The sequence below is a fragment of the Myotis nattereri genome, assembly GCF_964212035.1.
Source record: "Myotis nattereri genome assembly, chromosome: 17".
Taxonomy (NCBI): domain Eukaryota; kingdom Metazoa; phylum Chordata; class Mammalia; order Chiroptera; family Vespertilionidae; genus Myotis; species Myotis nattereri.
Window position 1 is genome coordinate 11,893,558 of NC_138092.1, and position 17,095 is coordinate 11,910,652.

Consider the following 17,095-nt stretch of genomic DNA (forward strand, 5'->3'; position numbering starts at 1 on the left):
AAAGGAAGGAAGGAGGAAGGAGAGAAGGGGTGTGAAATTGCAGTCCTCATGCACTCACCATGTGTTTTTATAAATTATTTTAAAGTGTCATTTTGATCTATTTGTATAAAGGTTGGTATACCCAGATCCTTTTGTAAAGGAGTCTCTAACTTCTAGTTTAAAAATATGGGAAGAAGTCTACTTTGGCTTGCAGATCATTTACTTCCTGGCAGAGTATTTACTTCCTGTATGTGGGCCAAATATTTCTAAGGGATGGGAAAGAGGGTAAGACTATAGTTTTGTTAATTAATCAAAACCAAAGTGCAGGGACGTTGTCAAGTCTATAATTTCTCCTAGCTAGGAGTATTAGAGGGAAGTAAGTACATTAGCTAGTATATCAAATCTCAATTATTATTTTAAAAATTAAATATAAATATGCTTACTATTTTTCAGACCAAAATTGGGTATAATTTTCACTAATAAGCAAAGGTTTTTATCTTTTACCTTTTGTATTCCTCTTATTTTAGATCAGAAATGAAAAAAAATTTTTCAAACTCAAAAGACAAAAACAGAAACTAGGAAGAGTAGCTGCTTGCAAGGCCTACCACACACTCCTGTTGTTTAGAGTCTGAGTTTAAGAAACAAAATAGTGACTGTTTATTGGACTCCTATTATGATATGCCCCACAGGACACATTACACATATTATCTAGTACAGTATTCTCAACAGCCCTGCAATTTAGTTTATTATTCCCATTCTGCAAACAAAGAAACTGGAACTCAGCAGTGTTCAGGTTAAACTCACCCACTTCAAGGAGTCAGGACTTACACCCAGGTCTGTCTGCCTTCAGAGATCATGTTGTTCTCATTACCCTCCATTTTATCCTGTTATAAACTGACATAAACTCTCCTCTGGAACAAAATGTGAGAAAGCTCCGTGAACTAATTCTGATTTCAGTAAGTCCTGGGTCAGTGACAGGCTATTTCACAAGCCCCTTCCATGTTGTCCCTCAAGAGTCCTGTTTTATAAACATGACAGCCCTGTGCCTCAGGCCACAGAGACCCTGCCTTCCTAAGCAGCCATAGATGCCACTTTGGTTCTGTGGCAGCCTGGGACAGGCCTGGGCTCACTAGCTGTGGCAGACTTCAGGATGTTTGTAACCCATAATTATAGGCCATTGAAGACTTTGCAGAAAAGTGAATAAAATATATAGTCTGTCACTTTTTATTTTTAATTAAATTTATTAAGATGACATTGGTTAGTAAATAAAATGGAGACAAGTAAATCTTGAGGCTATTTGCAGTGCTGCATCATATAAGCATTAATTTTATGCTTCTGATGAATTTGTGATATTTTTATCCTCTACTAACAGAAAGAAAACTCAAATGCTATAAGACATCAAAGCAGAAAGCTACTGAAATGTAAATCTGCGATAGTAGTTTAGGGAACAGTTTTAATTACATATCATTGAAATGCTAACATTACCATCCATAGGATTGGAAATTAAAGCATGATGTAATTCCAAAAGTTGTTGGTAATATTGAGCAAGATTTTGTTACCCAGGATTGTAAGCAGCAGCAAGATCTGTTTAATATAGCAAGATGCTCATACCAGGAGTAAGATGTCAAACCATTCACTTGGGGAAGAAAACATGGTTAAAATGAGGCACACCACAACCCAGTTAATCAGAAGTTTATTTTTCAGACTCATCCCCCAAATTTCAGTTAATAAGATTTTTTTCCAGAAACATCAGGTTGCAAGAACTCTCCACTATAGGAAAATTCTGTTTTCTTGACACTTAAGTTAGCACCAATTTTTCACAGAAATGTCAAAGAAAAGAGTATCATGTGAAAATTAAATCCAAGGGTCAAAAACCATTATTGTGACTATAGTTTCTTGCATTTTCCACAATAGAAACTTTGCCTGGAACTGTCAGAGAAAATAACTATTGGGCTAACCTCTCTTCCTGCCCGTCCTTAACACATTAAGCACCCAGTCAGTCACCAATGACTGACACTATACTTTCCGTCCGGAAGACAAAACAGGCTGGGCACTTAACGTGTTAACCAATCCACTCGTAGAGAGGTTCTTAAACACAAAAGTGCCCAAGAGAAGGCAGACAGAGGCACAGTATCAACTCCTTATAAACCTGTGGTTAATCAAGTTACTGTGAGAAAGGGGCAAATGAGGGAGAAAATTCTGTTGGTGTAGAGCTCACTCTAGTCCGCTTTATAATGATATGTGGCTTTCAAAATGAACAGATTCTTATGGCACTCGGCTTTTTAGAGTTCAAAGTTCTTTATTCACCTGGCAAAAGAATTTAAAACTTTTTGTCTGCATGGTAGGTAACAGAAGTATCTGGTGTAAAAGTAATTGGACTTCATTATATATTCAGTGTTATATCAAACTTAAAATGAGAAAATTACCACTAAAATCTGTGGGGAAATGTCTTCTCATTGGCACCTTAGTAAACTTTCAACTTAGTTATGGAAAAGGATTATCCTGCCACATAGTAGAACAAAGCAGAGTTAATAATAAAGCCGACAAAATCTGTAGCAATCAGCTATTCTGTATCAGTGTGGAAAATGAAATTTTATGTTAAGTATAAGATTGCAAAGAAAATAAATTAGTTCGTTTTCAAAGTTTTGTTTTGAGTTGGGCACAATGAGTCACATTATATTTTATTAATTCAAATGTTAAGCAAAGACATACTTAATTCTGAATATTTGCTAGGGGTTAAAAATAATAATAATAATAATGAGCAGCTCTAAAGAATCAGATTTCAGAGGAAGACCTTCCAAGCAGTTAAGTAAGATGAAGGTTTTGGGAAGAAGAACAAAGTAATCTGCAAGCATGAAGAATACAATCTGAAGCACCTCTCTGTGGAAGCCAACAATACCTGATCCATCCGGAAATGGCCTTGAGACTTTCTGAATCTTATCTTCGGTTGTTTCTTGTGGCAGGATATGATGAACTATCTTTTTTTTTTTTTTTTTTTTTTTTTGGAGGCCAGGTCAACCCAGAAGAAAAACAGATATTATAAGTTATAATATTTGTTTTTCTTATTGAAGTGAATTCTAGCTGACTTTGAACAAGATTTATGGCTATGAGCAATTTGTCATTTTTCTGACCCATTTCCCACAGTCTGTTACTCCCAATACAATGTGGTTTTCTCCTACTTTTTAGGCTTAGAGATAAATGCGCTCATCAACATTAGGAGAAGCTTATTAATTTTAAGAGCTTCCTGTATTCAAATAAATATGTGTTTGCAAAGTATGAAAAGAAAACTAGCAAAGTCTGAGGGAGCTTCCAGTGAAACAGTCTCCGTATTTGTCACTCCATTTATATTATATTCACAGGCTCCTTTAATCTTAGTTTATCTGGTGCTTTCCCAGCTATATTGACCCTGAGGGATGTGTAATACGAATCCTATTTTCTAGGCCCGATAATGGAATTCAGAAGTTAAATTGAAGACAGTAACGGAAGTCTAGTAGTCATACCCTCATTATCTAGCCATTAGAGTATAAGGGACTAAACAGTGACTGGGATTTTGACATGTCTTTCTCTTACTACTGCTGCTTCCTATAACCACAATGACTACAGGAATATTCAGAGTGGAGATTTTAACCAAAAATTGGAGAGTGGCCACCAGCCTTGTCAAACATTCAGTATTCATCAACCATGCAACCTTTACTTTCCTGGATGTTCCTAATTTCAATTCTTTTCTATCAGCCCTGTAAGGACAGCTGTACTTCTAAACTGGTTGTGTAGTAATTAAACCAACAATATCATTAAGCCAGTAATATTTTGTTGGGTAATAGTCATTGAAATTTTGGCTTCCTTGTATACATTTCCTAGACTTTTCCATTTTCTTTATTCCTAGTCTGTTGCCAGTTTGTTTATTTTCTGTCTAAGTCATATCGTCCTGTAATTGCCCTAATGCAGATTCCTAGGCTGGGTGCCAGATGCAGGTCCTCCAACTTCTACTAAAAGAGAGGCAATCTGCATGAGGCCCACCTCCCCTGCTTGTAAAACGCTCACTCACATTATCATACTTTGCTGTTCCCCCAGTCAATACCTTGATGAAGGCAGGACATCACATAACCTTGAAGTGCTTTTTGCTCACCCCTTTATTTTAATTTTTATAAATGCTGTGTTGTCCTATTTTTTTCAGCTCTGAATAAATTCTAGGTTCATATATGTGCTTAGGATCATCCTAAAGATTCTTCCCCCTTCCTCTCTAGTAACCACCATACTGTTGTCTGTGTCCATAAGGCTTTTTGTTTGTTTCATGCTTTCTGTTTTCTATCGCACATATATGTGTATTACACAGACATTATCGATTTTTTTAGTCTTGGCCTATCTGATAGGCCTACTTACTAAAAACTATTTTCTTTGATTATTGCTAACATTGAATTTCTCTTAATGTTTATATTTTTAAATGTTTATTGTTTATTTATTAACTAGAGGCCCAGTGCACAAAAATTTGTGCACTCGGGGGGGGGGGGGGTCCCTCAGCCCGGCCTGTGCCCTCTCGCAGTCTGGGACCCCTTGGGAGATAACAACCTGCTGGCTTAGGCCTGCTCCCAGGTGGCAGAGGGCAGGCCCAATCCCTAGGTGCAGCCCCTGGTCGGGCTCAGAGCAGGGCCGATTGGGTAGTTGGGGCACTGCCCCCTGTCATGCACAGAGCAGGGCGGATCGGGAGGTTGCGATGCCACCCTCAGTCACGCTCAGGGTAGGGCCGATTGGGGGGTTGGGGCACCGCCCCTGTCACACTCAAGGCAGGGTCGATGGAGAGGTTGTGGCGCCACCCCCTGTCATGCACAGAGCAGGGCCAGTCAGGGGGTTGGGGCGCTGCCCCCTGTCACGCACAGAGCAGGGCCCATCAGGGGGTTGGGGCGCTTGCCCCTATCACGCACAGAGCAGGGCCCATCAGGGGGATTGGGGCTCCGTACCCTGTCACGCACAGAGCAGGGTCAATCAGGGGGTTGGGGAGCTCCCCCCTGTCACGCACAGAGCAGGGCCCATCAGGGGGTTGAGGAGCTCCCCCCTGTCACACACAGAGCAGGGTGGATCAGGGGATTGGGGCGCCGCCACTGTCACACTCAGGGCAGGGCCTATGGGGAGGTTATGGCTCTACCCCGTCACACACAGAGCAGGGCCCGTGGGGGGGCGGGGTGCACCGCACCCTGTCACACACAGAGCAGGGCCGATCAGGGGGTTGGGGCACCGCAGCCTGTCACACACAGAGCCGCAGGGCAATCAGGGGGTTGGGGAGCGCCCCTCTATCAGGCACAGAGCAGGGCTGATCAGGGGGTTGGGGCGCCTTCCCCTTTCACGAACAGAGCAGGGCGGATAGGGAGGTTGTGGCCCCGCCCCCTGTCACACACAGAGCCGCAGGGCAATCAGGGAGTTTGGGCGCTCCCCCCCTGTCACGCTGATCCCAGTGCTGGGAGGCCTCTCGACTCCACTGATCCCGGTGCTGGGAGGCATATTATCCTTTTACTATATAGGATAGAGGCCTGGTGCATGGGTGGGGGCCGTCTGGTTTGCCCTGAAGGGTGTCCTGGATCAGGGTGGGGGTTCCGCTTGGGTGAGGGGCTGATGGCTGTTTGTAGCTGGTCACACACCCTTCAGGGTGGGGGTCCCCACTGGGGTGCCTGGCCAGTCTGGGTGAGGGGCTAAGGGCTGTTTTCAGGCTGGCGGGTGACTGAAGCTCCCAACTGCTCCTGTTTTTCTTTTTCTTTTTAATTCTGGGCCAGCTTTAGCTCTGGCTCTAGCTCTGAGGCCTCTGCTGCTGAAAGCTGGTATCTGGTTTGTTTGGGTTCTATAATCGAAACACTGTATCAACTCCAGCTCTGAGATCCCGGAGGCTGAAAGCAGGTTTCTGGGGTTTTGTTTAGCTTCTATATTTGTAACAATGTTTCAAACTGCAAGCTCAGAGGCTGGCAATTGCGGCAGGCGGGGAACGTTGGAGTCCTCCATCACTGAAGCAAGCAAGCCTCATGTTAGCTTCAAGCTGCCTGGCTGCCGGCCGCCATCTTGGCTGGCAGTTAATTTGCATATCGCCCTGTTTAGCCAATTGGAAGGGTAGCGGACGTATGGCTAATTACCATGTTTCTCTTTTATTAGATAGGATTTTCTTCATTTAATAATTGCTTATCTATCCTCTACCCATTTTTCTATTGATATCCATTGTTTATATGAATGCTCTATATTAATGATATCCCTATTCTCTCAGACAGGTTTGGATATCTGATTCCTATAGCTTGTTTTATTTAACAGTATGAGTTTTACTTGCCAGTTTCTTACACATAATATTTCTACATCAATTGAATTCATCTCTGTTCATTATTTAGTTAGTTACATACTTACATCTGATTTCTGTTTTCTCTGTTAGATTATTGTTCTCTCTCTTGATTGTGTTTTCTTCAAAATAAAGAATTATGTCTTGTATAGGTTTGACACAGTACCACTTACTTCATAATAACAGCTTCTTGATGGCTACATGGGTAAGGCCCTGGCAGGTCCATAGCTCCTCCAGACTCATTGTAGATCCTCCCAACAACAGACATTTGACATCCTTTCCCCCGACTTGACCATTATATTTAAAAGAGAGAATAGTATAGTGTTACTATGTAATGGATCTACTATGCATATTCTCACTGCTTTAAATTCACTGATCATATAAAAAGAGAAGAATGCACTAGTTTAGTGTTTGATCTTTACCACATAGATCTAACGTCACGATCAATTGCTTTCAGTATTTTCTTTGAAATCACATAAAGGTTCATATGCCAAATTTCATAAGGATCACATGATAAGGTCAGGAAATACAAATTCCAAGGCAGAATTTATATGCCCAGTTCACATATGACAGTAATACTGTATAGCCATATGTTGAATATAATACACTGTATGTAAATGCTATTCTTGAAAGTCATCCAATCAATAAAACCTAAAATAAATAACACTTTAATAACACATTTCAAATCAACTGAAAATGGAATAGATGGACTCTATGGCAAGAACATCCCTATAAAATTGACATTCAGAGGCCATTAAAACACAGAGAGTAAAACAATCTTGAAACTAAAGAAAAACTGTGAATATTTAGAAGTTTTTAAAAAGCCTACTACATTGTATGCCAAGACACAGCAGTTGTTTTTATTTAAAGAGCTATTTCAATAAAAACTGGCTTGCTAAACATTAAAAAGAAAATTCCGTTTGCCATCCGTTTACTAAAAAAAAATGCTTTTAAAAGCTATATGCAATATTAACGAGAAAAAAGTTTTTAAAAAATACACTGTACTTAATAGAAAAACTTAAACCAGAAAAAGTCCAATTTTAGTTATAATTGGGACTATTAAAAGATCGACCAATTTTTATCATTAAAGAAGGTTATGGGAAAGCTACTGAAGTTAACTTCAAAAGCCTAGCAGTAAAAAGTGATTGTAATGTCAGTAACACTCTGAAACAGATCAAATAACCCTTAAGTAGTACTAATCCACTGCTGCTTTGAACATGTAGATGCTTTTTTAAGCTGAAAAGGTTGCACTTTTTCTTTAATTTGTTTCCAACATCCCGTTTAAAAAAAAAAAAAAGAAATACAACTGTTCAACTGTTAACGGTCAGCAGCTCAGCGTACAGAAACTTTACCTTCACTCAAAGATGGTATTGGTTAAGATTTGAGATGTCTTTTCCTTTGGGCCTGGTTCTGGAAAACATGGTTTTATCCTTTCACCTTGTGCAAAGAGAGCTGCTCTTTCTCCATGCAAACACTTGTGTTACAAATGAGTATTCTCTATGTATACAGATGAACCAATGAAGGTTACATAAATAATTAACCAGGTTTTCCCCCCCTCTCTGTCAGCTGAGTCTGGCACCAAAATGAGACGTTTGTGATGTAATTGACATTTTTCGTTTCAATTTTGTCACTTCAGATCCTGGGAAGACTCTGCCTGAAGCCCTTGATTACTGCACAGTTTGGCTGCAGACGGTGCCTGGAGAAATAGACAGCAAAAGTGGTATTCCACCTTCCCTGGTAATGCTACAAATTAAAGACTTTCTTAATGGACCAGGTAAGAAAGTCATAATACAAAATGCATGTACCCTTTTTTTTTCATGGGAGTATATGAACATGTACATAGGGTTTGTTAGTAATCTTAATATTCGGTGACGAAAATGAATAGTTCATTAGTTTTCCGGAAGTGTGCTGTTCTCAGGCTGCCCATTATAGAGGTCAAACGGCAAATATTAATATGCATTAAAACTTACCTTTAATCTGACATAATGTAGTTAACAATTAAAGAGTATTGACTGGAGGCCAAAGACCCAAGATTTTATTTCTATCTTTTCTACTAATTAACTCTGTGACCCTAAGCATTTGATCCCCTTGCCTGTAAGTGAAAAGAATAAAGTAGATGGATAGGTAGGTAGATGGGTGGGTGGGTAGGTGTGTGGGTGAGTTGATGTATGGGTGGATAACATACATGATATACATACATAAGTATACATAGTATACACAGATTTGGTTAGATACATAAATTCATTTATTTCAAAAGCTTAGCAAAGTACTTGAAATATATTAATACTCAGTTTTAAAGAGACACAGATATAAAAGTATATTGAATGCTTATCACATCCAGGCACTAAGTGTTTTACACACTCATATAACCTAAGGAGTGGGCACTATAATTATCCCAATTTTATAGTAAGGAAAAGTGATGTAAATTGCCCAAGGTCATAGTGACAGAGGATCCATTTAAACCCTGTTTTTATGCCTCCAAAGACCTAGATCGCTTCTGTACTATACTAATTTTACCATAACTAAAGTTCTTCTGTCTTCCCCATATGCTCCTCCTCCTCTTTCTTTTTCCTGCTCTGTTTCTTCTTCCTTCTTCTCATGCTCTGCCTCTTTTTTTTTTTTTTATCATTCTTTCCTCATCCCAGTGAAATTTTAGCTATTTAGTTAACAGAAAGTACTACATTTCAGTTTTCCTCTTGTTAATTTCTACTTACAGTGCTTCAAAACATATTGGTCCTCAAAAGAAGATTAATTTATTCATTAAGAATCTAAAACAATGCTTTTACATTGTCTTAAGATCACTAGCAATACTCTGAAAGGTATGCATTTTGATGAGTGAAAGTATTGCTGTGTGGACCTGGTTAAGTTTGTGTGCTGCGGCCGCCAAGGCCCTTAGCATCCACCAATGAGGATGGAGAAGGTGGTCTGTCATTGTGTCTGCAGTAAACGGAGCCTGAAACCACCACCACTGGCCTCTCCCTGTGGCCCTGTTTCTCTATTGATGGTACATAAAGAGTGGACACATGCAGCACTATTTCTCATCATTATAAGTACCTAGACGTGGTTCTAAAGACGCAGAGGAAAGCTAGAAGCTAATGATGAAGGCTAAGGGAGTCATTAAAGTGGAAGAAGCTTTTGGGGTAAGGTGATGGCTTAATACTTGATTAGTGAGTGTCAAGTACCATACTTCATTGAATCTAAGCCACCACCAGTTGTAGGGGGAAAAAACCATTTTATATTACCACTAAGAAAAAAGAAAAAATATCTACTGTTTAAACTATGATACAGCTCTTTCTTATTACATCAGTTGCAAGACACTTTCTGACTTAGAAGTGGTCACATGTAAAAAAACTGAACATGTTAGAGTGGATAAAATAGGGTAAGATCATATGGTGAGTTAATGGAGAATTAACTGGGAGACTAAGGCTTACCTCTTATTTCTCTTCATGGTATCAGATTTCTTTTGTTTTTAGGCAGTCTTTCAATCTGGCTGAAAAGTTCTCTTCTAGTTTACATTTGACTGATTTGAATGGGATCTGCAAGTCAGTGGAAAATTGTTTACCATATTTTCATGGCAATCAAATAAATTGAATGTTAAGAAGAATGTCAATGAATGAATCAAAAATTTTATGTTTATAATTTTAGAATTTAAAATGACTGTGTAGTAGAAATTTGATTTTTAAAAATAGTTGCTTTATGTTTCCTATACTTTTTAAATTGGAAATTACATATATGCCATTTCTAATCTTTTGTTCACTCAGTAATAGTGATAATCAGGAGATTCAAACTTCTAAATAAATGAATTGAAATAGTTATTTTACAGCAGTGCTTCTCACACATGAGTGTGCATTTCAAGTATCTCTGGGGAGCTTGTTAAAATAAAAATGTAATTTAATAGTCCTAGAAGGTACTGATGAAATTCTGCATTGCTTACAGACTCCCAAGTAAGTGGGTGCTATTGGTCTGGAGCACTGGTCGGCAAACTCATTAGTCAACAGAGCCAAATATCAACAGTACAACGATTGAAATTTCTTTTGAGAGCCAAATTTTTTAAACTTAAACTATATAGGTAGGTACATTGTTATTAACTTAATTAGGGTACTCCTAAGGCTTAGGAAGAGCCACACTCAAGGGGCCAAAGAGCCGCATATGGCTCGCGAGCCACAGTTTGCTGACCACGGGGACTCTGGAGACTCCACTTTTTGTACCAAGATTTTATATGATTCATATATGAAAGAAAAATATGCATGTCTATGATTTTTTTAATACCATCAGTTACAAATATTGAGGGCCAATCTGCAGATACTTGGGGGCACAGGAGAAGAGAATGATGAGTCGTTTTTTTAAATGGTACTTTTTTATGAAAAATCAAAAATAATGTTCAGTGAATGGTTAAAGTTCTTCATAGTCTAAGAGTCCAGTTCTTCTAAGTTTCTTTTAATCAAGAGTGCTTCTCTTTTGTAAATTGAGGGGAGATTAGTTTGAATGACATATCAGCTGTGCAGGTTCCACTAAAGCACTAACCCAGCAAACTTGAACTGCTCCAGAATTTACTCTTAGATAGAAAGTTCCTTAACCATAACTGTTATTTAAAGTATATGTAAGTATATCCTATATAATAAAGATGTAATATGCAAATGGTCATTACTCTGTGAAGCGTAATGACCGACCACGTAACGACCGGATCGCGGATCAGCAGGAGGGTGGGGCATTGAGCTACAAGCGGGCCATGGAGAGCTACAGGAGGGAGCAGGGAAGCCAGCTTTGGGGGGGTGGGGGGGAGGGGGAGCTACAGGAGGGTGGGGCAGTGGGCAGAGAGCTACTGGAGGGCTGCAGCGAGCTGCTGGTGAGCTACTGGAGCACAGATTCGTGCACAGGGCTACTAGTATGTATATATCTATAATAATAAAAGCGTAATATGCTAATTAGACCAGATGTACTTCTGGACGACCTTCTGGATGAAGCCAGGGCTGTGAGGGAAGCCCAAGTCCCGGGTGCCTGCCGATGGCCAGAGGGAAGCCTAGGTCCCGGGTGCTAGAGGAAAGCCGGTGCCAGCAGCTGGGGGAAGGAAGGCCTACCCTTGCACAAATTTTGTGCATTGGGCCTCTAGTATATATATATTATTCCATAGAATAATTATATTCTCTGATTACACAGCCAGATTGCCACTCTATACTAATTTAGAGATCAATAGGAATAATAGGATAGATTAAAACATGTCTTGCCTTACAGATGTATTAATTTTTAGATTTTTGGCCACTCAAGAAAATTATATTTTGTCCAGATTTTAGGTAATAGTATATTAAAAGGAATATTATTTATGTTGAGATGGGGGACAAATTTCAACTTTATAATATTCCCTAATACTATTTTCTCCTGAAAAAAATGGAAATGCTTTTTTTAGTATTGCAAGTAATCATTTGCCACCATTAGTTTTTTAGCTATTGCACATATTTTTCAGTAGCATTTCCAAAGACAGTTTTATGCTACATCTTTAAAATAGTATATTTTCATTTATTCTTTTCTTGCTCTTGAATTAAGGCTGCAATAACAATAAAAGTAAACAAAATAAGCCAGTCAGAAAAAGACAAGTATCACATGATCTCACTTACATGTTGAATCTAATGAACAAAATAAACTGATGAACAAAATAGATCCAGAGACATGGAATTCAGCCTTTCAGAGATTATTTTATCTAAACAAGGTGATAAAAATGCTGCTCTTTTGGCATTTGTTTTTGGAAAAATTATTCAAGTTCTCAAGTATTCCCTTATTTCCTCTACTTACTTAATAAGTTCCTTAGAGCAAATGGTAGGTCCCAACTTCTACATCAAAAACCCCTTCAAAGCTCTCTCAGCCCCACTTCCATCCTTCAGAGGCAACAATTGTACCCATTAGCAAGGTCAGTGGCTTGGAGAAACCTGGAAAACAGCAGCTACTAGAAACCCACTAGAATAATATCTCCAGCAGGTGATAGATTAGTTGGAACAAATTGGAACCATCGCGCAGTTCAGCAATCCTGGTTTCTTTCAAGCTGTTTTTAAAATGTCGTCATTTTAATACACAATCTAAGCCCTGCAGAACAGTCCACAGCAGGTTAATTTGAATCATATGATGTGTCACTGCCCTCAGCTGACATGACCTCTATTCCATGTGTGAAGCCATAATAAATTCATTCCCAACCGAGGAAAATTCCCCATGAGAAGGTGAACTAATCCAGGCCTCACACTGGCATGCTAGCCCTCCATAATTGAAAGCAGGGCCACCTGTTCCCCGCACAGTTAGCCTATGGAGAAAAAATTAGCATTAGATCAGATACTTCTTATTAAGAAATCATTCATACTTCTTGCAAATTCAAATTCAGCTGCACACTACTTGGTATGACATCATACAGAAACATAGCAATGTGCCCACTTGGTCCCAGTTTAAACGTTTTGGTAACCATAGGACTTCTTAACTTTGAAATGAGAATTTTTTTAATTTAATGAGAGCTGACACGTGAGAAGAAGAACTGGGAAGGGTGCAGATTTTTCTAATTAACCAGGGTAATTTGCAAAAACATTTGAGCTCCCTGGTATTTTTTTCATTGTTCTTTTGCAGGCATATTTTTGAGCACTGTCACTGTAGCTATAAAATAACATTTAAATGACAACAAAGAAAAAAATATGCCAAAATGGGAGAACATTCCCACATCATTTATGTTATTTTATAATTAGCATACCACATCTTCATATAATTTAAGTAACATAATTTTAGCAAACACAAAATTACGAGTGTATTTTCAAATTTCTTTATTTTAGTATACCTGGTGTCTCTCATTGAAACACATAGCCATTAATATTTTTTTTAAAAAAAACTACTTCTTTAGTCTCTCCTTGTTTAACCTGTTCATTAATTTTCTTACGTGTTTTAACATTTTTCTGATTTTATTCTAGGTTTGGATTGGTTTTACCTCTGGTGTTATTTTATTTTTGTTTTAAAATTTTAATTGATTATTAATTGGTTGAATCCTATTTTGAAAACTGTTTTTTAATATTTTATGGATTAGTTTACTGTATTATAGGTTGAAATAATTTTTTTACTTTTCAAAAATTGCAAAAAAAATTCTAAATATCCCATTTCCAAAAAGACCTTTGATTTGAATAAAAATGTGTACTTAGACCTGGCTAGGTTGCTCAGTGGTTGGAGCCTCATGCCATACACCAAAAAGTTTCAGGTTCAATTTCCAATATGGGCACATACCTGGGCTGCTGGATTGATCCCTGATTGGGGCAAGTTCAGGAGTCAACCCATCAATGTTTCTTTCTCACATCAGTGTTTCTCTCTTTCTCTCTCTCTTCCTTTCTCTCTAAAATCAGTTAAAAAACACACAACCTATTCCCAAGTGAAGATTAAAATATATACATATTTATATTTTTTGTATTTTATATTTATGTATTTATATAAAAATATATACATACTTAAATAATGTAAAATATTACTTTATAAACTTCTCAGTTACATAACACACCATTCAAATAGTTTTATTTATATGAATATAAAGTAGACATTTTACATTGTTTTCCTCAAATATGTGTATTTTTGAAATTTACTTTTTTGGTGAACTCTGCTTATATATTCTTTTATTCCTAAATTCCTTACTCAGTGGAGATTAATTCAAACATATCTTGAAGGTGACTGGTTCAGGTAAAGTAAGATAAGTAATACAGGTTCAGTTAGCAACCTAATTGTGCCCCAAAAGAAAGAAAGGCAGTTTTATAAAGGGCAAAATGTAAGAGCTATTCCTTATAAGGTCCCCCATGTAAATGATGTATGTTGGTTAGGTCAGTTGGGGTTGGTTAGGCTCACTATGTAAATAAAGAATACTGGTTATCAAAATGAATTAGTTCTTTTCAAGATGAAGAATGCAAATGGTCTGGTCACCATGATGAAGAGTGTGTAAAGTTTACATATATCCATGTAGCAATATTTGATCAGGATGTTTGTTGTTTAGCCTTTAGCTGAGTTTAGCAACAGGTCAGTAACTTAATAATAGTTCCAAGAAATAAGACATGATGTGTGCATTTGCCCTACTTTCTCAATGGCCTCCTGATTCCTTTTTAAGTGATTCTCTTAGCAATGCTTCTTCCATTTTATTTTTTCCATTATCTATATATTAGCCTGTTTTGGAGTGTGAACTTCGTAGCAGGGCCCTCTTTATGACTACCTATAGAATAAGTTTATGAATTAAGGTTGGAGGCAACAGGGGGGGGAAAAAGGTAAAATACCTGAAAAAGATGCCCCAAATAGCCTCCTGATATTTTCCAGAGTGATAAATGAAGAATAGGTAATATGATTTTTAAATGCAAGAAGATTCAAAATGAAAAAAAGCATTGTAAGAAGCTATTTAAATTTATTTCTATTAATGTATCCCTGATAGTTAACCCTTTGCCTCTTTCCTCTTTCCAGAAATAAGGCCAAGGACCATAGCCTAACACTGGAGTCCTGTCTTTATCTTAATTCAGTTTTATAGCCATACTAGCAGGCTATCTTCTACATTTAAGAAATGTAAACTAGCTAATAAAACTGTAAGAACCTTGTCTTTTACATTTCCTGAGTTTTACGGGCTCCAATTTGCAGTGTCAGCATTACATTATTGTAGTTTATATTCTCCATGATTTATCAAAATGAAACAGTAAACTTGATGTCAGGATGTCAAATAGGGAATGGACTAAGAATTTTAAAATACAGGAAATCCTTTCATTATTCCACCGTTAGTATTTCAACTATAACTTGGATTTTGCAAAGAAATTAGAAAAATGGATGGTTTTTAACTAACTGATTTTTAATAAACATTTTCTCTTATTCAGATAACAACCTGATTTTAATACCAACTTTTCCACCAGAGCATCAGTAGGCCGTGTAATTCCTTTCCAGCCCTGTAGAATGAAGGGACTGTAAATCTTTGAAGTTCTGGCTGACAGTGGTCCCTTCAGGGGACTGAACTTGGCTAAGTAATAGGACCCAAAGAGTCACAGAAGCTGGTTGTGGGGGTGGCAAGATGGTGAGAAGCCAGCACAAGGTCTGCAGGGAAGTCAGTGGTGAGGTAATTATTTAGATTTTTTATTTATTCGTGTACTATAATGCTGTCAGAATTCTTTCCTCTACAGAAGAGAGTCAGGGTAATTGGGGAGTATCTTTGTGGAGACATGGAGTGGCTAAGGTAGAAGAGAAAAGAACACTACTCGGCTTTTCCTGATTAACTTAGAAGATTACATCCCGTGTGTTTGCATACAGCTCTTCCCCAAAATCTCTAGCCCTCCACCTTGCCAAGGACCCAGTCTTGAGCCTTCTGTTCTTATCTTGCTCCATACAAACCAGAACCTCAGCTATCTTTTGTGCTAACAACTTCCAAGTGCCTAGTTCTAGTTTTGACTTATTACTTAAGTCCAGGACTACTTTTCCATTGCCTATTAGATACGGTTAGTCATTTAAAATAACAACTTATTTACGTTAAATTAAGCCATTTTTCTCCCCTCTCCTTATTCACTCCTTTCTTTAGTATAGTCTTCAAATTTCTTTACATAGCAATGTTATTCCAGCCCTGTCCTCTCACAACTTTACTATCACCTTCAATTCATCCTTCTTTTTATTCCAAGTCCTTTTTAGTTTTCCATTTTATCCCAGGTCCTCCCTGTGCCTGCTACCTTCCTGGTGTAGATTTATGCCCTGATTACTTCCTCAGCCTGTTTACTAGCAGCCCTCACTTCAGATTCTTTCAATAATCCTGTCCCCGATGTCCTTGTTAGATTAGCCTCTCCTGCCAAACCCATGAGGCTAGACCACCCACCTTCCTCAGTTCATCAGTTCAACCCCCCTGGACCTTCAGGGCTCTCTAACTTGGTGTCACCTGTACAACCCAGGCTTACAGTCACTAAGCAAATGACCCTCAATAAAATCATCTCACTTCTTGAACCTCAGTATCTCCTTCTGTAACATAAGAGACTTGTTCTAAGATCCCTTCAAGTTTTAAAATGGTGGGTATAATTCCCAATGGAACTTTTCATTGACTTTCACAAGTATTTATGAGCAATACAGTATTCCAAGTATCATTCCAAGCACTGGGTAGTGGGGAGCAAAAGATAGTTCCTTCTCAATAAATGCACACAGTCTAATAGAAAAGACAATTTGATTACCAAATAACCACACAAAGCAATATGTAAATATAAACTAACGTAAGTGTCATGAAGTCCTGTGGATTCATACAAAGTGAAAATCTAAGAAAACATCTCTGAGTAACTGACACTTGAGCTGAGTTCCACAGGATGAAAAGGAGTAACCAAGGACGTGGATGGGATAGATGGATTTCTGGGAGAAAGTGCAGAAGACCCTGTGGGGAGATAGCTCATGGGTCATTGAAGGAAATGAATACAGGGCAGAGTGAGGGAACAGTGGGAAGAGATGAGGCTGTAGGGAGAGACGGAGGCCCAGACTTGCCATAATAAAGGATTTTAGATTTTTATCTTAAGAGCACTGGGGAACCATGGAAGAGCTTTAAGCAGGACATGTACCTGGTGGGAGGTGTGTGTGTGTGTGTGTGTGTGTTTGTGTGTGTGTTGATATGCTTATGTTTTGAAATGATGATTATAATTACAGGGTGTACAAGAGATTAGAGGGACCAAAGTAGATGAAAAGGCCAATTAGGAGAATATTGCAGTAATACTGATATAAGATAATGGTAAGTTGAATCAGGGAATGCTTTTAGAAATGGAGAAAGTGAAAGCTTTGATAGATATTGGGGAGGGAGGGTCCACAGATGGTGGTAATGGA

At 38.3% G+C, this 17,095-nt stretch overlaps 1 protein-coding gene across 1 annotated transcript in view; it reads left to right on the forward strand.

The window, feature by feature from the left end:
• The window catches only part of VPS13B (vacuolar protein sorting 13 homolog B), a 610,900-nt gene that overhangs the window by 424,606 nt on the left and 169,199 nt on the right, over positions 1 to 17,095 (forward strand). Inside the window, exon 35 of the mRNA XM_081111114.1 lies at positions 7,923 to 8,060. Coding sequence (XP_080967240.1) covers positions 7,923 to 8,060 — 138 coding nt within the window. The remainder of the gene's footprint in view (positions 1 to 7,922; positions 8,061 to 17,095) is intronic.